General features: G+C 37.5%; 5 protein-coding genes across 11 annotated transcripts; 2 read left to right on the top strand and 3 right to left on the bottom strand.

Annotated features, from left to right (window-relative positions):
• Nucleotides 1-1,966: 1,966 nt before the first annotated feature.
• LOC107047794 (39S ribosomal protein L22, mitochondrial) lies at nt 1,967-5,119 on the bottom strand. Of its 2 annotated transcripts, none has more exons than XM_015270630.1 (4): nt 5,040-5,119; nt 4,583-4,826; nt 3,119-3,332; nt 1,967-2,279 (listed from the first exon to the last, which is right to left on the bottom strand). In XM_015270630.1, the coding sequence occupies exons 2-4, from the start codon at nt 4,814-4,816 to the stop codon at nt 2,059-2,061; spliced, it is 669 nt and encodes a 222-aa protein (XP_015126116.1). In that variant the 5' UTR covers nt 4,817-4,826; nt 5,040-5,119; the 3' UTR covers nt 1,967-2,058. The 2 variants fall into 2 exon arrangements, with proteins under 2 accessions (XP_015126116.1, XP_015126117.1); XM_015270631.1 differs by having other exon boundaries at nt 5,050-5,113.
• A 1,173-nt stretch (nt 5,120-6,292) lies between these two features.
• On the bottom strand, nt 6,293-11,542 carry LOC107047792 (nucleosome assembly protein 1-like 1). Of its 4 annotated transcripts, XM_015270628.2 has the most exons (7): nt 11,461-11,534; nt 9,387-9,534; nt 8,881-9,318; nt 7,917-8,202; nt 7,579-7,698; nt 6,942-7,076; nt 6,293-6,681 (listed from the first exon to the last, which is right to left on the bottom strand). In XM_015270628.2, exons 2-7 carry the CDS (start codon nt 9,525-9,527, stop codon nt 6,671-6,673), a joined length of 1,131 nt encoding a protein of 376 aa, XP_015126114.1. In that variant the 5' UTR covers nt 9,528-9,534; nt 11,461-11,534; the 3' UTR covers nt 6,293-6,670. The 4 variants fall into 4 exon arrangements, with proteins under 4 accessions (XP_015126114.1, XP_015126111.1, XP_015126110.1 ...); XM_015270625.2 differs by having other exon boundaries at nt 6,293-7,076; nt 9,387-9,531; nt 11,461-11,542; XM_015270624.2 differs by having other exon boundaries at nt 6,293-7,076.
• A 229-nt stretch (nt 11,543-11,771) lies between these two features.
• LOC107047788 (ADP-ribosylation factor-like protein 6-interacting protein 4) lies at nt 11,772-14,238 on the top strand. The gene is made up of 2 exons (XM_015270621.1): nt 11,772-13,307; nt 14,016-14,238. The coding sequence occupies exons 1-2, from the start codon at nt 12,109-12,111 to the stop codon at nt 14,140-14,142; spliced, it is 1,326 nt and encodes a 441-aa protein (XP_015126107.1). The 5' UTR covers nt 11,772-12,108; the 3' UTR covers nt 14,143-14,238.
• Nucleotides 14,239-14,246: 8 nt separating this feature from the next.
• LOC107047787 (E3 ubiquitin-protein ligase RNFT1) lies at nt 14,247-19,668 on the bottom strand. 3 transcript variants are annotated; one of them, XM_015270619.2, is made up of 5 exons: nt 19,272-19,668; nt 18,891-19,178; nt 16,027-16,791; nt 15,147-15,362; nt 14,247-14,620 (listed from the first exon to the last, which is right to left on the bottom strand). In XM_015270619.2, exons 2-5 carry the CDS (start codon nt 19,116-19,118, stop codon nt 14,387-14,389), a joined length of 1,443 nt encoding a protein of 480 aa, XP_015126105.1. In that variant the 5' UTR covers nt 19,119-19,178; nt 19,272-19,668; the 3' UTR covers nt 14,247-14,386. The 3 variants fall into 3 exon arrangements, with proteins under 3 accessions (XP_015126105.1, XP_028982575.1, XP_015126106.1); XM_029126742.1 differs by having other exon boundaries at nt 18,891-19,668; XM_015270620.2 differs by having other exon boundaries at nt 16,027-16,779; nt 18,891-19,665.
• On the top strand, nt 18,959-25,657 carry LOC107047786 (squamous cell carcinoma antigen recognized by T-cells 3). The gene is made up of 6 exons (XM_015270618.2): nt 18,959-20,253; nt 21,107-21,288; nt 21,743-22,846; nt 23,781-24,173; nt 24,256-24,403; nt 25,008-25,657. Exons 1-6 carry the CDS (start codon nt 19,815-19,817, stop codon nt 25,433-25,435), a joined length of 2,694 nt encoding a protein of 897 aa, XP_015126104.1. The 5' UTR covers nt 18,959-19,814; the 3' UTR covers nt 25,436-25,657.
• The last annotated feature ends 1,298 nt before the right edge of the window (nt 25,658-26,955 follow it).

Genomic DNA, 26,955 nt, shown 5'->3' with positions numbered 1-26,955 from the left:
CAAGTTAACTGGTTATAAGAGTAGCGTCATGAAGGGAAGAGACCCTGGCTATTGGTATTCGTGGCATTTACATAATTTTAAGGTGGACGGTAGCGAAGAAATTGGGGAGAGCCCTCTGACGCTCGGATCTCCGAGGATTTATGGGTTTTCTAGTGAATGCTCAGTCAAACGGAACTCATGTTCGAATTTCTTTTTTTTTTCTTACGTAAATGTGAGTCATGCGGTTAACTATTCACAACGGTTTCGCGGACGAGTTCAAATGCATTATTGAACATTTCGTGCCGGTGCATGAGTTTAGGGGGAATTCTGTCTTATGTTTATTCTGTTGCGTCAATTGGTTAATTTAATTCACGTTGAAAATGAATGTTGATGTGATGAATCATCAATTTAGTGAATAAACTCGGGAATTATTGTTGCAATCGGCGGGGGATGCAGAGTGTTTATGAAGGCAGTGAGTGGTGTTTACTATTCAAATGAGACGTAAGTACGAATTTACATTTGAAATTTAAAGGTCTCGACGTTATCGATGGGGAAACGGGAATTTTTGAAATTCCGGGGGCTCGAGGCGCGCTGCTGCTGCTGGGCTCCTCCTGGCGCATGCGCAGGAACAACCGCTTTCTTTCTCTGCGTTTTGTCGAAGAAGCGACATGGTGTGTATCTTTTTGTTGAAATAATAATCCGTATTTATCAGTGACATCCTAGGTTTTTTAGCGATAAATCGGGCAATTGTGGAATTAGTTGTTGTTAATATTTGTGTTTTTGTTTTTCAGTCGGCTCACAAGACGTTTATCATCAAGCGAAAGCTTGCCAAAAAGTTGAAGCAAAACAGACCCATCCCACAGTGGGTCAGAATGAGGACAGGAAACACAATCAGGTGAGTTTTCTTTATTTCAATTCATTTGATACTGAATTTATTCCATTAAACTTTAAAAAAATGGGTTTAATTGTTCAGCAATTTAGTCCAATTTCTTTCCATGGGATCGGACAAAATTATCCATTGTTGTGTAAATTTTTGAGGTTAAGTGCATTTAAGGTGAGACCGCACTGAAATTGAAAAATCGCAGGGGCCTTTATTAATCGGGCAAATGAGTTTACTACTTCAGTTTTAATGTAAAAAAATAAGAAAAAATTGAGCTTTGATTTTTTTCCTTGATGGAAATTTTAAAAGCACATAACACAATTCTCTAACGATTAACTTGAATTTTGATTCACACCTTCAAATGAGGTTTTTTGCAAATCTTCATTTTTTGGGTTTTTTATTTTTTTTTCTCGAAATTGCTGCAAGTGATAAATTTGAAAAATTGTTGAAATTGAAGTACACAGTGAATCATTGCAGAATGCATTTTTTCATCATTTTTTCATTATATTCTGAATAAATGATTAAAAAATAGATGATTAAAAAATATTGCTACTTCAATGATTCTTGATGTAGTTGAATACTATCTATTTTTAGAATTTTTCCCTTCAGCCACTTTTGAGAAAAAAAATCCACAATCTCAAAAGATGGAAGCGTTAAAAAAAGCTCATTTAGTTATGTGTGTGGACCGAAAATTGAGTCAACCGGTTGAGAATTACATCATGAGAACACGTGAAGATTTTGTTCCTCTAAAGCCTCTTTCTGATTAACAAAAAAATCAAAATTTAATTTTTTTTTATTAAAACAAGTGTTAAACTCATCAGCATGACGGCCCTTATAATGATAATGATAGCATTTCACATATTTTCTGAGTATTAAATTGCTTCAATTACTTTTTCTCCTCTCTTATCGTAATAAAAATTGATGTGTAATCCAATTTTTAATTAACTATAAATTCTGAATTTTTTGTTTAGATACAACGCCAAGAGGCGTCACTGGAGGAGAACCAAGTTGAAGCTGTAAGCTATCAACTACCTGCTACCTACCAACATCAATATGTCAATCTCCACCGTGTCAGCTTGCTGGATTCAATAAAAATACAATAAATCCTAAATTTTTTTTCTAATCATTTTATTCAAGTCCACCCTTCACTCTGTTTTGTACACCTTAAATTATCATTCAAAAATTACGAAATAACTGAATTACATCGAGTTTCCAATCTTACGCTTTCGCATTTTCTCCAGATAATTATCGAGAAGCTCGTCTGGGGTCTTGGGATCGTTCAGATAGTAGTTTTTCGGAGGGGTTCCCTCTTCGAGGCGAACATAGTAGTGGACGTATCTGTAGGTTATTTTACCCACTCGTGCTTTTGCATGTCTTCTTATTCCGTGGACAACTTTTCCTTTTGTTGCGAAGGATTCGGCTAGAATAAAATTTATTCTGAAATATTCATGGACTTGACGAAGAAAAAAATATCATGACGAGCTGGGGAGAGATCAAAATTATTCGTGAACGAAATTTGAATCATTGAATTACCAAATAACGTGCATTTTATTTTATTGATTGTATTATCCAACTACGGGCATTTGATGTATGGGGTATCGGGATTATGTAAATAAACGACTTATTTTCAAATTAATATATTACTGTCGCCCGGTGGCTTGGCGCAGTGGGTAAGTTCGTTGCCTCACATGCGAAAGATTCCGAGTTCAAATCCCGGCCGGGTAGAGTGGTGCGATCTAACCATTTAAAGTCTTGATCATCATCGCAGTATACCTTAACCGGGTCAAAGCGATGTAAAATAACGATAAAAAAAAATACATATATATATATATATATATATATTACTGTCAAATTAGTAATTGTCGTTTAGTACTTAAACTATTGAAAAATTACTCTTGAAATGTCATGAGATTGAAAACTCACGTGAAATTTTTACATATGCTATTACTGACAAATCAGTTAATTCTTGGAATATTCAATGAAATTTGTATTTTCAGCTCCATATTGCAATAAAATTCGTGAAAATGCAGCCAATTTATATGAATTCACAACATTGGAAATGTAAATTCAGTTATAACTTAATTCAACAGTTTCTATCAGAATAAAATTCTTCAGGTTCTGGACGTCAAATAATAATCAAGACGCAAAATATAACTAATTTTTGTTTCTGTTTAGCTCCCAGAGCTTGAAGAGGGTTAAATATCCATCGAAATCAGTATTATTTGAATATTTTGAATATGTTCCATCATTTATACTCACCAACCCAAAGATTACTTTTGAATTCAACATTGTGTTTCTCAACAGCCATCTGTTGTGCCTCGAGAATTGTCTCCTTAGCAGCAACAGCTCCCTTCTTCAAACAGAAACTTAGTTGCTTCACAGCCTCGTCAACAGTCATTCCACGTACAAAACAAGCTATGTACCACATGTTTTTTGGGCTGTATTTGATGTTAGCTTTTACATTGCAAACGTACTGAAATCAAAATTCAAACGAAATTTTAATTGACTTCAGTTAATTGACTTTCATTTTTATGATTGAACAATTTATTCAAAATTCATTGATTAATTCAATGACATTGAGAGACAGAAAATAAATCAAGATCGAACGACCAGTAATTTTTTTTCAAAAGATAACTTTTTTTTCTTGAATATTTACGATTCAATGAAAAATTATTAATAATAAAACTTTCTCAAATTTGAGTTAAGTGCGATATGTACACTTTTGACTATTTTTTTAGCAATGTTCAAAAAGCTGAAATAAACAAATCAATGGAGATCAGTCTAGGGCCATAAAAATGAAGAAGAGTTGTATTTTCAATAGAAAGACAAATCCGGTGGCCTGGCGTAGTGGTTAAGGCCGTTGCCTCACAACGGATAGGTTCCAGGTTCGATTCCTGGCCGGGTAGAATGGTGAGATCTAACCATTTTTAAAGTCTTGATCAATCGCCATATAGTCTCATCAGACTCGAAGCGATATAAAATAAGCATAAAAAAAAAAAAAAAGAAAGACAAATTATCCCATTTCATCAAGAAGTCGATGAGTCTTCAACCTTTTTTAAAAAAAGTCAAGTGACCATTTTGCCCGGTAAGTCCCTATCATCGAATAAAATTCGAGAGAGACTCGGAGCACGTCTAAAAACTTCGTCAAAAAAACTTCGTTGAAAAAACCTGGTGACATTCAACTTGGGAAAGCGAACTTTTGGTTAATAGAACTTTTGTCAAATTGAACTTCCGTCAATAAAACCTTTGGATTATCTTGTCTTTTGTAAGAATATAGGTAAAATCTGTGTTTGTATTTGGAATTTCAGTGTTGTTATTCGTTTTGTTTGGTTCCTTGGGAAGGGAATAATCGACATTCCTCATTCATTTAATTGAAATGGTATTTTCTTGGCAAGAGGAAATTGAGTTGTAGTGCGAAATTTTTTTTTCATTTCATCAGTAGTTCCTGATTGTCCGTAGGGATTGTATACGATGTTTTGTATTGTAATCCGTTTGATTTTTTTTGCCATTTTTGCTTCCGAATAGAAGCTTTGTAATCGTTCGAATTTAAATTTCCAAATTTTTGTTTTGTTGTTCGGTTTTTTTTCTTCAAGTTTCTTTTGTTACCGAGCTGTTTTGATGAAGTTCTTTTCCCAGAAGTTTTCTAGACATGGACCCAATTCACGCGATCACTGAAATTCATCGAATCCTATCCATTCCAATACTGAATGAAAAATAACTCACAGCAGGTCTCCTAGGTTCTCCTGGTGCCTGTGGAGGAAAGATCTTTTCATTGTATTCCATCCAATGCTTGGGCCCATCATAATCGTCTTCATGATCCTCATCCTCATAGAGTCTTGCAGGGGTCGTGTGGATACTGGAGGCTGGTGTTACCGTTGTCCTAGTCAATGTCACGTTGTTCACATTGAATTTACAGGTGGACGTCAACGTCTGAATGCATCTCCTGAGGCTTTGCATTTTTATTTCCCTAATAAAACGATTATTCCAATGTAAACAAGGGAATAACAAGTACTGTACTCGCAAATACACAACAATATTTTCAATTTGAAGGCCTTAGGCTCAAAAAAATGGATGGAATTTTAAATTGGATAGTAGTCTAGTCATCATATTTTCATTTTTCGAAACTGTCAGCCACTTTTTGTTGATTATTGATCAATTATTGAGGATTATAATAGAATACCTTGCCGAACCTTGCACACAATAACCTCAAAACTCCTTTCAATGCTCCAGAATTGCACCGCAGCGCCACCAGAAAGCGCTCCAATTGAATTCCCATTCAATTGCCCACGGGGTTTCGTTGTAAAAATAAAGATCCGATCAATTAGCTCCTCATGTATAGATATTCCAAATTTTCATTTTTTTCCTCATTGAAGTAGTTTTGAAGAAAATTGCGAGCTAATAAAAAACATTTGCTAGTTAGTACTTTTTTAAAAATAAATTTTTGAAAAAGCACCTCTGAAAAAAAAGACGTTATCCCCTCTATTTCATTATTTCCAAAAAATTTTATCACCAATCGATAGCAAATTGTTTGAAGATTTTTGCGAGTTAAGAAAAAATCGTCAATGCAACCCTATTATTGTGTAAATTAACAATTCCAATTTCAACTGAAAACCAGAGTTGATGACCAGAGTTTGTAACAGAGATGTCAGACAAGATATGAATGTTTTTTTTNCCGTGTCTACAACTCGGGCCTTCAATTGAAACGCTTTTTTTTCAGAGGTGATTTTTCAAAAATTTATTTTAAAAAAAGTACTAACTAGCAAATGTTTTTTATTAGCTCGCAATTTTCTTCAAAACTACTTCAATGAGGAAAAAAATAAAAATTTGGAATATCTATACATGAGGGGCTAATTGATCGGATCTAAAAATAAAACGTCAATTTGTAAATGTTGACCGGATAAAGGGGTCTAGCCCTTGTTTCACGTCATTTCATCTGCGACGTCATTTACTTACAAATTTAGGACAACGGTAAAATAGCAATTCAATTTCTTAACATCTTTTGAAGCATAAAATCCCGTCCAATAATCGTCCAAAAAAATTAAATAGAAAAATGCTGATAGAAGTTCTATTCGACTTCTATTGAAAATCCTATTAATTTTCCGTCGCTTCTATTGAGAAATTCCGCAGATTTTCCACGCGGTTTTGTAAATGGAAATTTTCAATAGAAAATATTTTATAGAAAAGAATTAATAGATTTAGATCTTCCTATACAACTTATTCTATTATTTTTTTCTAGATATTTTCTATTGAACAATTTTATTTAAAAAAAACTCGTGTAGCAAAAATAATTAAATTCCTCCATTCGTGTAACGGTCGAATCTCGAAGAAAATATCACTGCATATTTCGTTGATAATTCATTCAGCTGTAGAGAATATCCTTGCACAATCTCCTGAATCGAATATTTTAAAAAATATGAAGAATAAAATACAAAACTTATTCAATTCGAATTTATTAAAAAAACATAATGCAAACCATGTCTGTTTCACATGAATATTGTATAGAAAAAATATAGACATTCGGCGATTAAATCGATGGTAGAAAACAATGAGATAATTACGTCTTTATTTTACACGGCTATTTGATTTTGAAGTGGAAAAAGGCAGTAGGGTATTGAATAACTAAAGGGACGCAACAAAGAAACAAATCCAAACAGTTTTTTCAACACATATTTCCTTCATTATTATTTGCTCCTTTTTTTCATTCAGTATTAAAAAATTTCTCAGTACGCAAAAGTTTGTTTTAAAACAGCAGCAACATCCAGAATTCCACACATGGATTTAAGGAAGGGAGGGATCGTTTCGAAGATTTTTCTATGCATGACCTGTAATCGAAGAGACGCACGATACGTGCGATGGTTAAAGATGTAATTGTTCCATTTCTTCCTAAATTCTCTAGTTCTTTTTTTACATTTTTCTGTTTTTTTTTTAATAAAAAGAGATGTGGAAACCTGGTTTATATCAAATTGTACATCTTCTTGGCAATTAACAAATCAAGGGATTACGACAGAGCGCGTGGGATCATAATTTGTTTTTTTTTACTGCTGTTTACACTCAACGGGATGTTTTTCCTGTAGTTTCCCACCTGATCTTGTCTCGTTCTTGCCCGATGGCTCTTCGCCCTCGTTCTCCTCGTCATCGATCTCCTCGTCTTCCTCGTCTTCATCATCATCTCCCTCGTCCTCCTCGTACTCATCGCCTTCATCCTCGAGACCTTCGCCTAATTTTAAACAAATTAGGGGGTCAGTTTTTGCCTTCATCATAGGAGAGCTATTTTTTTTGATAAATTGACAATATGCTATCGAATGGGCGTTTTGCGAATCTGTTTTTCATAGTATTTTCTTTCATATTATTTTCAACTGAATAATATTTCTTTCTACGAATTAAACAATCGTGTTAGATTTTCGATTCATTCGCAGCTACTAGAGAAAATAGTATTGAAAAAACTTAATAATATTATTGAAAACTGAATCAATTTAAAACATAGTATTTAAATAATAGTCGGAAAATGAATTTAAAAAAAACACGCGTCAAATCATTTTCCCATAGTATATCGTTTCCCACTATTATTTTCAATCGAAAAAAATTAAAATTCAATTCAAGGAAAACTTTTGAATCATAATGGGTTGAAATAACGAAAAAAATGAAAAACTTAAATTTAAACAATTAAAAAGCTTTCATTCGGTAGCGAATTATCAGCAACAAGGGGAGGATCATAATACCTGTGTAGTAGAGTACAGCACGAGGGACAATTCTTTCCCTAATGTAATGTCCAATCTCGAAATCACTCGTGAGAAGTGCCTGGATGTCGTCATCCAATTCAGCCTCACGATCATCTGGAACTATTAAAAACAATTGAAGCTTTGTAACTCTCGAAATTCCTCAGCATTCGTTAGTTTCAATCCCCAATAAAAAAAAAGAAAGAGAGCAATCTCCACGTGTCGAGGGCTATTTTCAAATTCAAAATGGCACCAATTCATTAGTAATCTCCCAACGATATTCAACAACCGGAAATCAGATGACGTAATTACCGAAAAGAATTCGGGCCAATGAGACTTACCAACTGGTGGTGAGAAGAAATTGAAGAACGAATCGTTTTGCACAGTCTTGGTGACTGTGCGCATATGGCCCCTGGATTTGTGTTTCTGATTTTTCTTGATTGTTTTAACTGTTACATTCTTTCCCTTCTTCCAGTCAATGGTACAGCCAGTGCTCTTATAAATCTCTGGCCCCTCGAAACTGAATGGATCATTCTTCTCTGGCACGCATTTCATAACGTATTCCTTGGTCAGGACTGAATTGGAGAAGTATTCGTTTGGCTCAAAGTGGAACTCAAGAATGAAACCCTGGAAACATTCAAAAGAACCCAGTGGAATAAACAAATCCATATAAACATACTCGAGCATAAAATCAGCAATGATTTTATCAAATTCGATGATCACTTCTCCTTAGTATGAGATTTCATTTTGGATGAGTGTCACAATCTATCTGAAGATATTTCAATACAGACTGTTAAAAATTTTTGACTGACATTTCCAGTAGAATCTGGAAACTTTTCAAGGAATTTCCATCGATTTCGTTACGGAAAATTGACAATTTCATAGAAAAATCAATGGCATCTGTGAGTTTCATTTCAATTATTTTGTGAATATGAATAGGATCGTTTGTGAAATCTTAAATTTCATGATTTTTCTTCTCCCTACATCATTTCTATTTTTCTCCAACAGTCTAAACTCATCAATGAAATAATGAGATGATCATTTCCCCTCACAATTGAAAGTTATAAAAAATATTCTAATATACTCATCAATGAGTTCATAAAACCAAATTATCATTTCCCCGCAGCATTACACTACTTGTTTTCTAAATATCTCCAGATAGGATAAAGTAACAAAACCCTCAGAGACTTCATCTGAAGAGTTTTCACAAAAAAGTCGCCCTCAGATTGACCCATTCACCAAAAAATCATCTGTTCTGAATGAAAGTTGCCTCATCACTCCCCCTCATGATTCTCCCAAACTCACCATTGGATTACTCTCCAAGAAAATGACTTTGATGTCATAAAGATTCTTGAGAATGGGTTCATCGTGCTCCTGCACCATTTCAGCAAGCATGCCCACATTCTTGAATATCGTCAGCCAAAAGTCAGGGATCCCCTTGACATTCTCATTCTCAGTCGTGTCCTTCTTCTCTTTGATCTCCTCGATTTTAACCTTATCCTTCAAGTCATTGGTGATACCCTCCTCTTCCTCCTCATCACTCTCCCACACGCACTCCTCATCAGTCGGCTCGTAAAGTCCCGCCACAATTCCACTCCTCTTCTCATAAAGATTGGACGACATCTTGTGGTACTTGCACTCCAGCGCATGCACCTCCTCGTAGAATTTAGCCTCGAGATTAACGGACAGCAACTGCAGCTGCTTGAGAGCCTTGATCCTGCGTTTGACTGGAGCAGGAAGATTCTGACGAGAAATAATCATTAGTGAATAACGGTGCAAATGAAGTATTTGTAATCAGGAAAGGAATGTACCTCCATAGCAGCACCAGCGTTGAATCGATTTTGCAGAGCTGCCAGGAGTCCAGGCTGATTCATTATACGATTAGCAAATCTCTCGTCATCATCCTCCACGGACTCCATATCGCTGCCCTCTGCTCTCTCTGGATCTGTCATGGCACTACTGACCATCAGATAACCCAGCGAAAAACAACCAAGGAGGGACAAACAAAATATAAAAGCCAAAAGAAAAGAAAATAAATAACTTGGAAAATCCACAGGGAAATCACAAAAACATCGTAATAAATAACAATCGAGGGAGAGTTATTTATTACGTTTACTCAATTCCAAAGACATTTTCTCAGCCCTGAGTCAGTCAAATCGTTTTACTCGGTTATGAAATATTTACGATTAAAGAATCTCCATTTCAGTAGTGAATTGGGCAATCGATTTAAGTCGACTTAGCTTCCAGTTGACTTTTTGTTGAATGACTCGGAATTTAAGAAAGCTTGCGAAATTTTCGTAATATCTTTTTCGATAGTCTTCACTTTTCTTTACAAAAAAGTATTTTAGGAAAATTATGCTAACTCCTTTAGAATGTGAGATATTCATCGAGAACTGGCGCTGGAATGGAATTGATTTGAACCGTTTGAGCACTTCACTACTGATTTTATCTCACCTCCCCCGAATAACCCTCAGCGCTTAAAAGTCAACTGTCAGGGAAAACAAAATATAAAAGCCAAAACAAAATCGCACTCGAGTGAAATTGATCGAGGTTTTTTCGATTCCAATGATATTTTCTCAGGCTCCAAAATGAGCTCTAAATATTTAAATTGTTTCACTCGGTCATGAGATATTTCCGATTGAAGAATCTCCATTTTACTTCACCTCCTTCGAATAACCCACCGCCCTCAAAATTCAACTGTCCATAAAACAAAAAAATTCCCTCGAATCGCATTTTTTTTTCAATTCCATGTGCCACGAAGAGATAAACGAAATATGAAGATAAGCGCAAATAAAATAAAATGAATAACTAGGCAAATCCACAGGGAAACCACTAAAAATTAATCATAATCAATCACGACCGTGGAAGAGGAGTTAAACGGACCATTTTCAATCATCAATAATTCGAGATTGGCAGGGTGAAATCGATCGATATTTCCCCAATTCCAAAGATATATTCTCAGGCTTCAAAATGAGCCCTGACTACTCAAATCATTTCATTCGGTCGTGAAATATTCCCAATTGAAGAAAATAAACATTCAACTGTCACGCAAAAAAAAATCCCCTCGAATCCAAATTTTTTTCAAATTCCACAAAATGAAAAAGCCAAAAGAAAATAAAACAAGTAACTAGGCAAACCCACAAGGAAATCACAAAAAATGAATCATAATCGTAACCATGGGAGGGGTAAATGGAGATTTTCAAACATCAATAACTCTCGATCGGCAGAGTGAAATCGATCGATATTTCCCCAACTCCAAAGATATATTCTCAGGCTCCCAACTGACCCCAGACTACCCAAATCGTTTCACTCGGTCATGAGACATTCCCCTCGAAGAATCTCCATTTCCTCTCGCCTCCCGCGTCCACCCTCGCCCTCAAAATTCAACTGTCACGCAAAACAAGAAAAAATCCCCTCGAATCCCAATTTTTTTTCAATTCCATCTGCCAACCGCCATGCCATCCCGCGAGAACAAAAGGTTATTGCCGATATATAGCGAGTACACCGGGGTCTCAAAAGTCAGAACAAAGACTCCAAACCCCCATTACACAAAACCCCCCAACCCAGATTGCCACCTCCTCCAAACCCCCAAAACCCCCAAAAATCCCCTCGATCAACCCCACTAAATAATCTCCCCAAATAATACAATCCAAGCTTCGCAAAAAAAAAATCGGAATCTGCGACTTGTTAACGCGACGTCTCCGGGCACATGGAGAACTGCCGAACGGCGAATCAATCACATTACACGCGTTTGATCCTCGAAAAAACCACGACACAACCGCAAACCCCCGCAATAACCCGTCGATTGAACGCAAGAAAAACCAGAAACCCCCGGAAAATAAAAAACCCACTAATTACGACTGATTAATCTCCAAATCGACTCACCTTTTTCGAGTCGTACGAAGCCGGACACAACGGGCTGCTGGTCTAGTCGCGAGGGAAGGGGATATGCGCGGACACGATAAACCGAAACGACTTCCGGTCTCCAAATTCCCTCCAATAAAGGCTCGTGTCCACAGTTGTCCCCAGAACTCCCTAGTCCAAAAACACTGCGCACACCGCAGTCCATGGGAACGCGCCGCTACCCCGTAATCCCTCTTTCCGATTGGCCCACCCACTTTTCCCCCAGACGTAGCCCCCAGAATCTAGTAACCTTGACGAACGCTCCGATTGTTTCCCATTTCTTCAACCTCAAAACTGACGCCATTTTTAAATACCGGTTGGCGATAGCCGGTTTTGCGTGAACTACGTGTTTTGTATACACGAGTTATTTTTATTTAACTAAATAATTGTCGTTACGCCTGACTACAACAACCAGCTATAACCACTGATAATTGTTCTTGATCAATAGTGATTAACAGTGTATTTTATTGACTCGAGGGATAATATTCGTGGATAACAGAGCGAGTGAAAAAAGCGAAGCTCTTGGAGTGATGCCTCTTTGGTTAGAATGATATACAACAGTGGCCCAAAATCATCAATTGTCGTTGCCCCGAGGCTCACTAATAACGTGAATAACTCGGTAAACAGAGAATGAGCGGGGAAACGAGGAGGGGTAGTAGATCGGACAGATCCAGGGAGGAGAGACTAAGAAACTTGAGGAGGAGTGCATCAGGCTCGAGTGAGAATGGCACGCGCTCACGATCGGGAAATGCTCCAGGTAAGGAGAAGAGAAACAGACCAACGAGACAGAGGAAAATGAGTTCTTCACAGTCTGTCGATGCATCCAGTGGCTCAAGCCTTGATCGTAAGAGGGGCGATGGGGGTAGAAATAGGGATTATCGTAATGGTGTCAGGCCAATGCACCAGGATAACGCTAATAATCGAGGTGGTGGTGGGTTCAGAAAACGGAGGCATTCACCTGGTCAGATTAACTGGCAGAGAGAGCAGTTTGATAAGCGTAGACAGATGTCTTCCAGGGGCCACTTTCAGCCACCGAGGTTTGATAATAGACAGGACAACAGGTTTAGGAACAATTCGTTCGGTCGTTTTCGGGATAGAAATTGGAAGAATCAGAGTCAGAGGAATTTTCGGTTCAATGATAGAAATCGTGAGAGATTTCAGGAGAGGAATAATGAACGTGGGGGACTGAACAGGAGGAGTCGGGGGGGAATTGCGAGTGAGGAGATGGGGCTGAATGATGCTGGGAAGAATCATAAGTTGGTGACATCGGCCTGGATCATGGAGAGTCCTGATAGGAAGAGGGAGAAGGACAGGGGAGGGGCCTTAGGCAGTGCTAAGGCTGATGATACCGTTGTTTCTTTGTCGCCTGATGTGAGGAACAGGAGCGACAGTCCAGGGAAGAAGAAGAAGATCAATCGATCGAGATCATCGTCGTCTTCTTCGTCGTCCAGTGAGTCGAGCAGTAGTAGCTCGACCAGCAGCTCGTCCAGCTCGTCGTCGAGCAGCAGTTCGTCGTCTAGCAGCTCGGATCGGGATAAGAAACGTAAGAAGAAGAAGAAGTTGTCGAAGAAGGCTAAGAAGGCGGAGAAGAAGAGGAAGGAGAAGAAGAAAAAATTGAGGAAGAGGCAGAAGAAGAAGATGATGAAGGCTGCTAAGGAGAAGAAGGTGGTGGGCGGTGAGAAGAAGTCGAGCAAGGACAGATTGATCAAGGATATATCGGTGGAAATTGCCGAGAAGTCCAAGTCTATGGCACCTATGACTAAGGAGGAGTGGGACAAGCGACAGAGTGTCATTCGCAGGGTTTATGATGAGGAGACTGGTCGGCACAGGTATATTTTGGAGATTATTTTTGGGAAGTCGGCTGCGAAGTGGTAAGACGGAATTAGTTATTTGAGGATGACGAAGACTGATATTTTTTTAATCGGGGGGAGATGAGGACTATTTTCTGGAGATATTTAGGAGAAGCTTTCGGGGAATTGATCCACTTGAATTGGAATTTTGAATGTCCTCAGCGGTAGAAAGTATTTCTGAATCTTTCGTCACGAAACAGTTGTTCTAGAGAAGAATATTTATACGAACTTCGTCAATTTTTAATGAGGAGTATATGTTTTTCTCTGATTAATTTTTTTATCTGGGGCCGATGAGAAAAGTTTTATGGAGATGTTTAGAAAAAACTTGAAATTGTGTGGAATTGATTCTCTTGAATTGGAATTTTGAATTTTCTCAGCTGCCAAAAGTGTTTCTGAACATTTCATCTTGAAGCAATTGTTCTAAAGAAAATTATTTTTACGAAATGAGTCAATTTTGAAGGTAAGATATATATTTTTCTTTGATATTTTTTTTTATTTCGGGGAGATGAGGTTCATTGTGTAGAGATGTTTAGGAAAAACTTGAAACTGAGGGGAATTGATTCGCTCCAATTGGAATTTTGAATTTTCCCAGCTGCAGAAAATTATAATTCCGTTTTATCACTTCGCCAGTGAATTCAGTCTGCTAAAATTACCTAAAAAATCTCATGAATCCATTTTTCAACGCAGATTGGTCAAAGGAGACGGTGAAATCATGGAAGAAATTGTTACCAAGGATCGCCACAAAGAGATCAATCGACAGGCATCACGTGGCGATGGTGAATATTTTCAATCACGTTTGAGAACAAATAAATGACTTAATTCTCTTTGTAACGAATTATTATTACCTAAGGATGAAACAAGATATGAAACATTATCGTGTAATTACAATGTTGTTCCAATCATTTATAAATCTAGAGCCTTTTCTCACGTTTTACCATTATTATTTCAAATTATCAATATGACATTATTTCAAACATGACAACGTCCACATGGAAGTATTATCACCATAATTCCATCATTTTCATTTTGTAAAAAATAGGGGAGGGAGTGTGTGTTTTTTAATAAAACTGAATGAAATGCGTCGTGTGTCCATCCCTGTAGATGGGATCGTCGGTTATTGGTGAACGGCAGAGGGGGCACGTTCTCTCCCTGTCAAGCCATATTGACACACAGGCCTCACAGAATATGTGTTTGCAATGGAGTTGAACTGGGGTGGAATATTCCTCGTGGCAGATGACACAGGTACCACCAGCGGCTGCCAGTTGCTCCTTAGAGGGAGAGGATCCCAGGCTCTGAATTGAAATAAAATATTCATGATAACGATAAATTTTCTAACAATTGATTCCATGCACGTACACTGAGAGGAGAAAAATATTTTCTCAAATAAGTCTTGTCTGAGATGACAAATTTTTGTCGCTAGAATAGATTCAGTTCCAAAAAATTTGTATTCTCTCCGCAAGCAAGAACGTCATTTTTACCAATACTTCTTCATTCTTTTATATTCCCATACATATTTTGCTGAGGAAAAATGGTCGTTTTATGCGAAACGAGGAATAGTTTTTCGTTTCGCCAATGCAATAATCACAGATAAGAAATGAATACTTGATATGATAATTTCGTTTATGAAAAATATTTCCATCCTGTCTTTTGAATCAAAAATATCGTTGTTCTTGAAAGCAGAGCGATTGTTCATATTTGAGACTTTCAAACCCAACAACTTCATTTGTAGTAATTTTTAATTTGCGCTTTTTTTGGTCCAAACAAGACTTGATTGAGAAGTTGTTCGTTTTTCTCTCAGTGAATGCATCCTGGACTCACCACATTCTGCCAAAATTTGATGAAAGCATTGACCAGAAATTTTCCTCTAACCAGGAGATCGCGAATTTTCGTAACTCCATACAACGAAGCCATTATAATTCCTAAAACCACTTCAGGGCCCTGATAGGCTTCTTTGAAAACTGACAGCCAAGAGTACATGGGAATGGTCGATCTGTAGAACTGGGATACTGCTTCAATGAACAGATAATATTTTCCCTAAAACGTGAAATTGAATGATGAAACGATTGAATTGGATGAAGGGAAGAAATGAGAAATCTTGGGAACTGGTGAAACGAGATGAGTCTAGCTCATTCATGGTTTGATTCTAGAAGTATCTCTCACAATCACCAAAAATTCATTCTCGTCTCCAAGAATTCATCTCGTTTCATAACACACCAGAACATCCCAAATATCCCAATAGAATAAGTTGTACAGAAAAATTGAACTCTATTTTTTCTACAGAATATTTTCCATTGAACGTTTTAATTGAAAAAATGCAGCGATAAGCTGCCTAACTCTTCAATAGAATCGGCCAGAAACTAGTACACTGAGAAGACAAGTAGTTTTTACATTAAAATATTTTAGCATTGAGGCTAAAAACAATTAAATAACTAATTCAATTTAACTTCGTCCGAGAGATCGCTTTCTTTCCATCAAGAAATCGTCCTCATCATTGTGACAAGCACAAAATTTCTTGACAAAAGTTTTCTTTTTCGAGTGCAAGATATACTGCTCTTGAAAATTTTCAAGCTACAAGTTTCTTGATATAATTAAAGACGTGCTTATCAAAAAACTTTGTCTTTCTCAGTGTAAAAAGTTCAATCTTTCCCCAAAATATTTTCGCGCGTAATCCCTCCCCCGAAACAACACCAATGCTCACCCTCTTTTGATAAGCCAAAAACTTCCCAGGCAAGCATGTCAGGAGTGTCTTCACAGCAACAGTGAAAAGTTTGACCACAAAATCCGTGATAATGATGCCCCACAACAAAATCCAAAATGACGTATGCGCGGAATAAAAGAAGAACGGATAATCATTGAGGACAAGTGAAGTCATGGCTAAGGCACCAAATATATAACACAGAATATGAAACAGGCATTTGCCACTTCCACTGGCTTGCTTTGCAATTTCCCTCTTGAGATCATTATTCGCCTTGATGAAAGCCACGAGGAGCAGCCCGAGGCACAGGGTTCCAGATCGATGATCGTAGATGGCTTTTGTCAGCAATAGTGCAGCAAAGGGCAGATGATTCTGAATAGTTTTGAATAATTCCTGGGCCTCTGGCCTCAGTGGTAACGAATCCACCGACTGCTCTCCACTCTCATTACTACTCTCCTGATTATTTCCATTACTATTACTAATAATACTATTGTTATTGTTTACTGCATTTGCGGAAGCCTCTCGAATATTGTTGAAGAAATTGTCGGCTGTTGTTGACCTCTGAATGTGAATTTGGTGCTCAGGATGGGGACGTGGGGGATTCTGGGGTTGAGGAAGTGGAGTGGACGATTCATCGTCCAAATTTATCACGAATGAATCTGTGGAGGGACTTGTTATTGCCTGCGGCGTTTGAATCACTTGGGGATTCTGCCCTGGGAATCTTGCGTTCAGCCAGGATGTCAGGGACATTGAATTCTGGAAGAAAAACTCCGGATGAATATTCAACATCATTTCTGTTGGTTTTAGGTGGAGAGAGGGACATTTTGGGGGGAAAGTGGGGAGAGAGTGACACTTGAATTTGGCATTTTTTATGGGGTGCTCCATCGAGAATTTAGATGTTCTTTGCTTTTGAATGGAAGCTTTGTGATGGTTCTAATTTAAATTTAGGATTTTTTTTTGTTATGTCAAGCTGTAGTGATCCAAAACGCAATTTTTAGACCCTGTTTTTTTGTTATTATTCGCTTATGAAATGACGGATTTCAAACATTTCTTTGAAATATAGGTATTGTTGAGCCCTATCCATCGATATTAATTCCATTTAAGGCATATGTTAATTTTTAGAATCTTAAATTTTTCTCAAAAAATCAGTTGTCCTGCAAAACTGAAAAAAATGTTCTGAATTCATTGAATTATGGATTGAAAAATTGTTTCGACGTCCCTTTGATTGAGTCCGAAGATAAAGGCGAGTGTAATAATCGTTGTTCATGAAATAATAAAACATTATTCTGTAAACAACGATTCTAGAGGAATTCTGGAGGTTTAGCTGATAATTCAAATGACTTCGCGAAATTTTTGAATTGCTTCACAAATCTTCTGGAATTTCATGCGATTCCATGTTATTTTTGATACTTCGAAGGATTTCAATTGTCATTTCATAGAATCTTATGAAATTTCAGATATTTTATAGAATTTGAGAGAAATTTCATATACTTTCAAGCGATTGGAGTAATTTCAACATTTCTGACAGGTCGTATGTTTTTTTTTCTGCACATTGTGATAAATTTTAAATGAAATTTCTGGAGGAATTTACCTTATAACTCAAATGACTTCACGAAATTCTTAAATTTTTTCACACATCTTCTGAAATTCCATGAGATTCCATGTTATTTCAGATACTTTGAAGTATTTCATCCGTCATTTCATAGAATCCCATGAAATTGCAAATATTTTAGAGAGAAATTGAGAGAAATTTTATATACTTTCAAGCGATTGGAGTAATTTCAACATTTCGGACAGGTCGCATATTCCTTTCTCTACCCATTATGATGAATTTTAACTGAAATTTCTGGAGAAATTTAGCTGATAATTCAAATGACTTCGCGAAATTTTTGAATTGCTTCACAAATCTTCTGGAATTTCATGCGATTCCATGTTATTTTTGATACTTCGAAGGATTTCAATTGTCATTTCATAGAATCTTATGAAATTTCAGATATTTTATAGAATTTGAGAGAAATTTCATATACTTTCAAGCGATTGGAGTAATTTCAACATTTCTGACAGGTCGTATGTTTTTTTTTCTGCACATTGTGATAAATTTTAAATGAAATTTCTGGAGGAATTTACCTTATAACTCAAATGACTTCACGAAATTCTTAAATTTTTTCACACATCTTCTGAAATTCCATGAGATTCCATGTTATTTCAGATACTTTGAAGTATTTCATCCGTCATTTCATAGAATCCCATGAAATTGCAAATATTTTAGAGAGAAATTGAGAGAAATTTTATATACTTTCAAGCGATTGGAGTAATTTCAACATTTCGGACAGGTCGCATATTCCTTTCTCTACCCATTATGAAGAATTTTAAATGAAATTTCTGGAGAAATTTAGCTGATAATTCAAATGACTTCGCGAAATTCTTCAATTTCGTCACACATCTTCTGGAATTCCATGAGATTTCATGTTATTTCAGATACTTTGAAGTATTACATTGGTCATTTCACAGAATCTTGTGAAATTTCAGATATTTGACATGACTTCAATATCATTTGAACCTGTACTAAATTCCATAAGTGATTATCCTCACTTCGCTCAGACCCCTTATGAAATACTCCCCTGTAAATAACTCTCCATAAAACATTATCATCATCGTCATTTTTCACATCGAAAAAAATCTAAACCTCCAAACCCCCTGCCGAGGTAATTCCCACAACAAACCCCAAAATCCCTCTAGAAAATCCCGCAGATCCCATGAATTGCGATCTCGATCAACGACTCCCATCGCCAAATAACGAATTAATAAAAAATGTCAAGTGTCCATTCCCCCTCCACCCTCCCCTCCAGGTATTTACAGATACTTACAGAGTAGGCTTGCGATATAATTGGCCTGATCTCATTTAAATTAGTTGGCACACCGTTGGGGAAGATTCTGGAGGCAGTCGTACGATTGACTTCTGGCAGAGCTTGTACTGTGCGTGACGTATGGCTCATGAGGACACCAGGTGGTGGACTGGTTTCCTCTGGAGATTGTGGTGCTGCAGGTGATTCAGAAGGACCTGGTGTTGGAGCACTGGCTTCAGGCTCTGGCATTTTTCCTCCACTTGTTGTTTTCGTTATTACCAAATCGTGAAGATGCTCACGTACTCATATCTGGGTTTATTGTCAACTCAGTACGCCTCTTGTAGGTTATAATGGATGACGAAACGTCAGGAGTTGAGTCAGATAAGATGGCTAGAGTAATACCTGACTAATCGAGTGGGGATCGTGTGTCCGGATTCCCCCTCAAAATCCAAAAAACTGATTTTATCAGTACTCCAGCAACAATTGAGCACAAGGTTTTTATCTTCTCCCCTCATTCATTGGAACTGCACTTTGAAGTGGTAATTACTCATTGGACGAGTCCCCATTGGGAATTTTTTTAGTTGTTTAGTGCTGGAGTGTAAAGTGTTTTACGTGGGGAATTGGAATAAAATGGGAGTCTTCACTTCACGCTCTCATTCTAGCGCATTGTGGGGGGAATTACGCGACACTGCCATCTGCAATACTTGTGGGAGAAGGACGACAATCGGTGATTCACCAATGTTGTCGGTTTTCTCTCCCTCTTTTTTAGTGTTGCTCGCTGTTGGATGGTGTTGTCTCGCTCGCGGTTTTACTCGGGAGTGCTCGGGAGTTTCAAAACAAAACATAACCTTGCGGTGGTGAAGAACGAATGCCAGCCGATTGTTGTTCTCGGTCTAGTGTGGTCTAGTGTTTGAGTTGAACGGTTGGAAGGAACGTCTCAGGACAATGGAGGACGAGGGAATGGAGCTGAGTGCTGAGGGCATTGAAATTAACGAGAAAGTTGATGTGGTGAGTGGATTTTTGGAGGGGGACGAGGAGGGGGACAGCCTGGTGGCTCCGGAGGGCGAGGAGTGCGATCTGGGGGATGATGATGAGGATGAGGATGATGACGATGATGCGGATGAGGCTGAGGTCAAGCAGCTGGAGGGAGTCCTCGCGGAGAATCCTTACGATTATGCCAGCCATGTGGCGGTTATCACCAAACTGCAGATGATGGGGGATTTGGAGAGGCTCAGGATCGCCAGGGAGAGGATGAGCGACAAGTATCCTTTGAGCCCCGAGCTGTGGCTCGCGTGGCTCAGGGATGAGATGAAACTCGCGGTGAGCGAGGGGGAGAGGAGAGCTGTTGAGGAACTGTGCGAGAGAGCTGTTAAGGATTATTTGTGTGAGTTCTGGAAACTTCTTCTGGTACACTGGTGAATTTAATTACCACTGGATTTTCCAGGAATTTCGTCATTGAAAATTCAGAATTTTGTGGAACAATCAAAGAGAACTGTAAATTTCAGTTGCATTTTTCCGTGAATATGAATAGAAAACTAGAACATTCTGGTAAATATATTCTTTAATTTTCAGGACAGTGACACTGAATGCGATTTAGGAGGAAGAAATCATGAAATTTCAGATTTCACTGAAATTTCAATGTAATTTGGCACTGGATATTCATATTAGATTGGAAATTCAAATAAATTAAGGAATTCTCGTCTTAATGATGCTTAAAACTCGGGAATTTTACAGAATTTTCAGTGAAACCTGAAATTTTATGATTTTTTCCCCCTAAATCGCATTCAGTGTCACTGTCCTGAAAATTAGTAGTCAACTGTCTGTGAAATTTAATTCTTTTTCTAACAATGTATTGTTCTTACACTGTTGGATATTTCTTGAAATTTCATGGAAGATATTACAGTAAATCTCAATTCTTCAATTTTTCCCTGAATTTTCCTGATTTTTCAGAATTTTCACAGAATAATTGAACTGAACAATTAAGTATTCTATTGATTTCCAGATCATTTGAACAGAAAATCAATGGAATATTTGATTTTTCAATGACAAGATTTCCTGAAGTTTCAGTGGAACTTGAACACGATAAAAATTCCGGAATTTGGCACAGAAAATTCAGACGAAAATTTTCAACAGTGTCAGATATGCAGCAAAACAAGCGAGATTATCTCGTGTTGCCCTTCATTACTGAATTAATATAACTGTTTTGAGACTGTTTTGATTGATTAAATGGATTTCAGCTGTTGAAGTATGGCTGGAGTACCTCCAATTCAACATTGGATCAATGGGGAGTGACAAAAATACAACAGACAAAGTGAGACAATTGTTTGAGAGAGCACTAACTGCAGCTGGTTTGCATTTTACCAAAGGTGCCATTATTTGGGAAGCTTTTCGAGAGTTCGAGAATGTATTAGTATCATTGGTTAGTCCACAACATTTTCTCTGTTATGGATTTTTTTTTCCTTTCAAATAACGAAGTCTAGAAAAATTCCTTGGGAGACATTTTTCTATAAAAAAATTTCCTTTCTTTACTTTGTATTTATTTTTTTTAATCCAATCGTTCAAGAGATCTATGCAAAATAGTATTCTTTTGCATTTTAGCCAAAAACTTTACAAATAATAATAATAATAATAATAACAACAATAATAATTGTGTTAACAATCGAATTACAGAAATAGATGAATGAAATAAAATACCGAAATCTAGAAAAATTCTTTCAAAAATATTTTTTTATCGAAAAATCTGATTTTCACAGAAACTTTCTAGTCATTTATCTCTAAACCTAAAAGCTCAACAGAGTTGTGCAAAAGAGTGATTAGATTTTTCTATTCTTCCCACTAATCTAATGAATGAATAACTACGCCAATACCTGCAGGCGTCGAATGACTCTGAAAAAAAGGAGCAATTGGATCGCGTTGGAGCTCTCTTCCGTCGTCAACTGGGCTGTCCCCTTCTCGGCATGGAGAAAACCTGGGACGAGTTCAGCGCATGGCGCTCCGACGAAGGAAAAGAAGCAACAATGGACGATAACACCACCGCCATAATTTACAAGCGTGCCTTGGACATCTCAATCCCTCGCATTCCATTCGAGGAGAAGCTCCTATCGTCCCAGAATGAGATTGAACTCCTGGACGTCTACAAAGCATACCTCCTCTACGAGAAGCAGCACGGGGATCCAGGTAGAGTGACAGTCCTGTACGAAAGAGCAATAACAGAGCTGAGCCTCGAGTGGCAGCTGTGGCTGGACTACCTCGAGTACGTCGAGTCAAAGATCAAGATGGAGACAGTTGTGTCCCCAATCTACGAACGAGCCACGAGGAATGTCCCCTGGATATCGAAAATTTGGATAAAATGGCTGAGGTCCCTTGAAAAATGGGAGAAGCCTCTCCTAGAGGTCCAGAGGATCTTGGAGCTGGCCCTGATCGCAGGATTCTCCAGTGCTGATGACTGCAGGAACGTCTGGATGACGTATCTCGAGTATTTACGTCGAAGAGCGGACCCAGACTCCCCGGAGAAGGAGAAACAACTCGAGGTGCTTGAGAGAGCCTTCAACAAGGCCTGTGAGCACTTGGCCAAGTCCTTCGGGCTTGATGGAGATCCCCAGTGCGTTGTGCTTCAGTTCTGGGCGAGGACTGAAGCCATTCATGCTGGCAATATGGACAGGTCCAGGAGCTTGTGGTCGGATATACTGTCTCAGGGGCATTCTGAGAGGGCTGCCAGCTGGCTGGAGTACATCACCCTGGAGAAATGTTATGGGGACACTAAACATCTTCGTAAACTTTATCAGAAGGCTCTGGCTGCTGTCAAGGACTGGCCAGAGAGCATCGCCAATTCTTGGATTGATTTCGAGAGGGATGAGGGGACGCTCGAGCAGATGGAGATTTGTGAGGCTAAGAGTAAGGAGAGGTTGGCGAAAATTGCTGAGGAGAGGGGAAAAGTTCAGGATCAGGGGGAAGGGAGTTCTGGGTATGGGAAGAAGGTAGGTAAAAACTAAGAGATATTGAATTATTTATGTCAAGGCTGTAGGGGGAAAAGTTTTATTTATGTTTATTTATTTGTTTTTGGGTTTTATTTTGTTCACTTCTACACAATACAAGAGCTGGGCAAAGTGCTATTTTAGAGTTACTAAATATTGTAACGAAAATAGTATTTAAATAATTTGAAACTTGAAATTTTTTGTTTCGTAGAGAAGAAATTAGAACAGAAACAACAATGAGAAGTCAGAAACAATAATTAGAAACAACCATTTTTCAAGATATCAAATACGTAACGAACGAAATCACTATCATATGAGAAGTATGATTTTTTCATGTAATATTGTCCTACATAATTCTATCCGACAATATTCTGTGATGTCACAAAATGTGAAACGCTACATAAAGTCCCGTCTTTAGAAATAATCACAGTAAATAACCCATATGGACGAACGGCGATAATCCATCCATTCTGCCAATTCTGCGTAATTCATTGAGATTATGTCACCGCGAGAGATCAATGAAGGTGATGAGGGATGGGAAAGGGAAATACTCAAAGGAAAAAAACTATTTCATGTAAAACCAAATCATGAAACATTGAAATAAAATAGTAAATACTATTTAATTTTCTGTCTCGTTAAAATGAAATATCAAATGACTATTTCATTTCAGTTTCAAAAAGACATATAAATAAATACCATTTGATCGACCGAAATAGTCAATTTGAAATATACATTTCAAATAGTATTTCATCGTACTGAACCCTTCGGACTAGTATTTCTATTTGATTTTCATAAAATAGTACCCAGCTCTGCACAATACAGCCAGAGCACTACAACACCAAAAATATTAGTATTTCAAGATCTAGGTCGCTGTTATTTACAAATTCCGGTGAAATCAACGCATCATATCGTCAATTACTGGCTTTTGTTTCCCCAGGAGATGGTTAAAAAGGGGAAGAGGAGGCATGAGGAGGTTGGTGGGAAGTGGGAGAATCTTGGAGTTACTCCAAGGAAACAGAATAAAGTGGAGAGAGCTCCAGGTAAAGTCCCACCCAGGGTTGAGAAGAATAGAGAAAAAGTTGAGGAGAAGAGCGAGAGGAAGGGAACCCCTCCTCCAGGGTTTAAACCACCTCCAGGGGAGGAGTCGATGGACACCAGTCAGGACATTGACGACAAAATATCCATCTTCGTCAGTAATTTGGATTATGCAACTAGTGAGGAGGAAGTTAGAGAGGCGTTGAGCCCAGTTGAGCCAATAAGTTTGGTCAAGATGATTACTGACTACAAGGGCAGGAGCAAGGGCTTTTGTTATGTCACGTTGAGCAGTTCTGTGAGTATATTTGGGGGGAGTACTGAGTTTGGAGTTGAATATTTTAGGGACGAGGTCAGCATTGATGTGTTTGTGTTGCCAGAATGCTGTCGAGGATGCTTTGAAACTGGATAGAACTCCAATCAATGGACGACCCATGTTTATCTCTCGTTGTGACCCGAATAAAACTACTCGGGGGAACGCTTTCAAATATGCATCCATTTTGGAGAAGAATAAGCTTTTCGTTAAAGGTATTTATTCAGTTGAATGGGTTTATGCAGCGAATAAGGGGAAAAGGAAGTGCTATTTTTTAAGTAATAATAATATGCCTAATTGGAGATTTTTTTTCAATTTGTTAATTAATGATGTTAATTCAGGAGTTAAATATTCTTTGAGCAGGAATTTTGATTCTTGCATAAAAAATATTAGGAATATTTTTTTTAAAGACATTTAGAGATTTTAATTTGACTTGAGGGTAAATTTCTAATGAATATCTCTGAATCTGAAAAAAAATGGCGGAAATTCTTATGAGAGAATTGCGAATATTGACTCATTTCATTCCATCGCTGATTTTATTAATAATTTCAGTTTGGAGTTTTTTCCTCAATATTCTTAGAGCAGAAATTTTTATTCTTGTATCAAAAATACTGACAATATTTTCATTTTTTTGTGAATTTAGAGATTTTAAGTTGAATTGAGGGTAAATTTCGAATGAATCTCTGAATCTAAAAAAAAATATACCTGGAAATTCTTATGAGAACCATTTCTTGACGATATTCAGCAAAAAAAAATTCTCAGGGAAATTAACTCGTCTCATTCCGCCAGAATTCCCTGAAAAATTACATCATCTTTCAGGCCTCCCGGTAAAAACTACGAAAGAGGACCTAGAAACAATATTCAAGGCTTATGGACCCCTCAAAGACGTACGAATCGTGACATATCGAAACGGCCACTCGAAAGGTCTCGCCTACGTTGAATTCGAGGACGAAAATGCAGCGAGTAAAGCAGTACTAGCGACTGATGGATTAACCATCGACGACAAGGTGATTAGTGTGGCAATTAGTAAGCCTCCTGAACGGAAGAAGAACCCGGAGGAGCCTCTGATCAAATCACTGGGAGGCACCACAACCAGTAGAACTCACTTCGGTGTACCTAAGACTCTCCTCTCGATGATTCCACGAAATGTGAAGCCAGCTGCGAATGGTATTACTGCGGGGAAAACCGATGCTAAACCACTGAATAATCAAGATTTTCGAAACATGCTTTTGAATAAAAAATCATAAAACGGCGTTTTTTTTATTATTCTTATGATATTGTGTTATAAAAATCTATGTGATGAACATAGACATGATAAATGATAGGAAGGGCGATGTATATTCCATTCTAAGACTTAAAATATGACTGGAAAGAATGAAAAACGTATTCATAATTACCATAGGAATAATAAGAATAAATAGAACAGAGATTTATGTACAAAAAAAATTATGATACATTATTTCTCATAACTGACGATGTAGATTATTTATTAGGGTGGCCCTTCAAACCCCTGGTGGGGAGTTTTAAAAGCCCCCGCTCCCCCTCACCTTTGCCAAATAAATACATAAAAATAACTGCGAAGTCGCAGAACCATCTTGTAATGAGGAAGGGTGGGTCTCTATTGAAATTATTGAAATTTCAACTAAAATTTGCTTGAGAACTTGCACAAATTTTTAAAATTTACTAATCTTAAGTTTGGGACCTGAATAATTCATTTTTCATTCACAAACGTTCGAAATATTGCACATTAATTAATAATTAATTGTTAAAAGTTGAAGATCTCAAACGCTTTGAAATCACTAATGACGTCACATAGACGGGGCTGATATCCTCGTATCCGAAATGCAAATGCAGTGCTGTAACAGAGCACTCCGAGGGAGAAAGTTTTGTCAGAGAAAAAATTGTGGCATCAAAACTGATTGTTGTTCCTGCGGGTTCATTGCATATTCTGTGAATGCTGACGAGAGATGAATAAAACGGTGCGTAACATTGCGCTTCAATCACCTGTAATTTCTATCCAAAGCTCCCACAGATTCGATGATCTGTGAGTTTATTCCGATGATTCAGACGACGAGCTATCCAGAACTCGCAAAATTATTTGAAAAAAGTAAAAAAATAAATGCTGATACCTCAGTTGAAAAATCAAAATGACGGGTTATATGGAACTCATTGAGAAATTCAATATATTCAATGATCTGGAAGTTTATTCCGATGATTCAGGCGACGGGCTATTCAGAACTCTTAAAAGTATTTTAAGAATGTAAAAAAATGAATGCTAATACCACAGTTGAAAAATCAAAATGACGGGTTATATGGAACTCATTGAGAAATTCAATATATTCAATGATCTGGAAGTTTATTCCGATGATTCAGGCGACGGGCTATTCAGAACTCTTAAAAGTATTTTAAAAATGTAAAAAAATGAATGCTAATACCACAGTTGAAAAATGAAAATGACGGGTTATATGGAACTCATTGGGAAATTCAGTATATTCGATTATCTGTGAGTTTGGCCTCGAAAACGATTGATTTTGAATTAATTATCATAAGACATCTAGTCAATATTTCGCCATAATTTTCGCCGTTTAGCTATCCATATGATACGAGGAATGTGTGAATAGAGGAATTAGAAAGAATTGAGCTTCATGCAAGTTCCCTATTGCTTAAGTTGAGAGGAGGGCAGCTGTAGGTCAATCACACTATTCCACACACTATTTCACACTATTTCCATTTCATATTTCAGAAATGGTAATAGTTTCGTATTTCA

The sequence above is a fragment of the Diachasma alloeum genome, unplaced genomic scaffold (assembly GCF_001412515.2).
Source record: "Diachasma alloeum isolate Michigan unplaced genomic scaffold, Dall2.0 Dall_scaffold_78908, whole genome shotgun sequence".
In the NCBI taxonomy this organism is placed as follows: Eukaryota; Metazoa; Arthropoda; class Insecta; order Hymenoptera; family Braconidae; genus Diachasma; species Diachasma alloeum.
The sequence above is the reverse complement of the archived record's forward strand: the minus strand, read 5'-3'. Positions and strand labels throughout refer to the sequence as shown.

Excerpts from the sequence above, each read along its gene's own strand:
- LOC107047792 (XM_015270625.2), bottom strand. The coding sequence starts at position 9,527 with ATGACAGATCCAGAGAGAGCAGAGGGCAGCGATATGGAGTCCGTGGAG. Across the intron at positions 9,319-9,386 it reads ACGCTGGTGCTGCTATGGAG|AATCTTCCTGCTCCAGTCAA; the intron begins GTACATTCCTTT and ends ATTTCTCGTCAG. Across the intron at positions 7,077-7,578 it reads TGCTGTACTCTACTACACAG|GCGAAGGTCTCGAGGATGAA; the intron begins GTATTATGATCC and ends GTTTAAAATTAG.
- LOC107047786 (XM_015270618.2), top strand. The coding sequence starts at position 19,815 with ATGGAGGACGAGGGAATGGAGCTGAGTGCTGAGGGCATTGAAATTAAC. Across the intron at positions 24,174-24,255 it reads ATGTCACGTTGAGCAGTTCT|AATGCTGTCGAGGATGCTTT; the intron begins GTGAGTATATTT and ends TTGTGTTGCCAG. Across the intron at positions 24,404-25,007 it reads GAATAAGCTTTTCGTTAAAG|GCCTCCCGGTAAAAACTACG; the intron begins GTATTTATTCAG and ends ATCATCTTTCAG.
- LOC107047788 (XM_015270621.1), top strand. The coding sequence starts at position 12,109 with ATGAGCGGGGAAACGAGGAGGGGTAGTAGATCGGACAGATCCAGGGAG. Across the intron at positions 13,308-14,015 it reads GAGGAGACTGGTCGGCACAG|ATTGGTCAAAGGAGACGGTG; the intron begins GTATATTTTGGA and ends TTTTCAACGCAG.
- LOC107047787 (XM_029126742.1), bottom strand. The coding sequence starts at position 19,118 with ATGCCAGAGCCTGAAGCCAGTGCTCCAACACCAGGTCCTTCTGAATCA. Across the intron at positions 15,363-16,026 it reads TTTTGGCTTATCAAAAGAGG|GGAAAATATTATCTGTTCAT; the intron begins GTGAGCATTGGT and ends TTCACGTTTTAG. Across the intron at positions 14,621-15,146 it reads TCAAATTTTGGCAGAATGTG|AGCCTGGGATCCTCTCCCTC; the intron begins GTGAGTCCAGGA and ends ATTTCAATTCAG.
- LOC107047794 (XM_015270630.1), bottom strand. The coding sequence starts at position 4,816 with ATGCAAAGCCTCAGGAGATGCATTCAGACGTTGACGTCCACCTGTAAA. Across the intron at positions 3,333-4,582 it reads GAGAACCTAGGAGACCTGCT|TACGTTTGCAATGTAAAAGC; the intron begins GTGAGTTATTTT and ends TTTTGATTTCAG. Across the intron at positions 2,280-3,118 it reads CAAAAGTAATCTTTGGGTTG|CCGAATCCTTCGCAACAAAA; the intron begins GTGAGTATAAAT and ends ATTTTATTCTAG.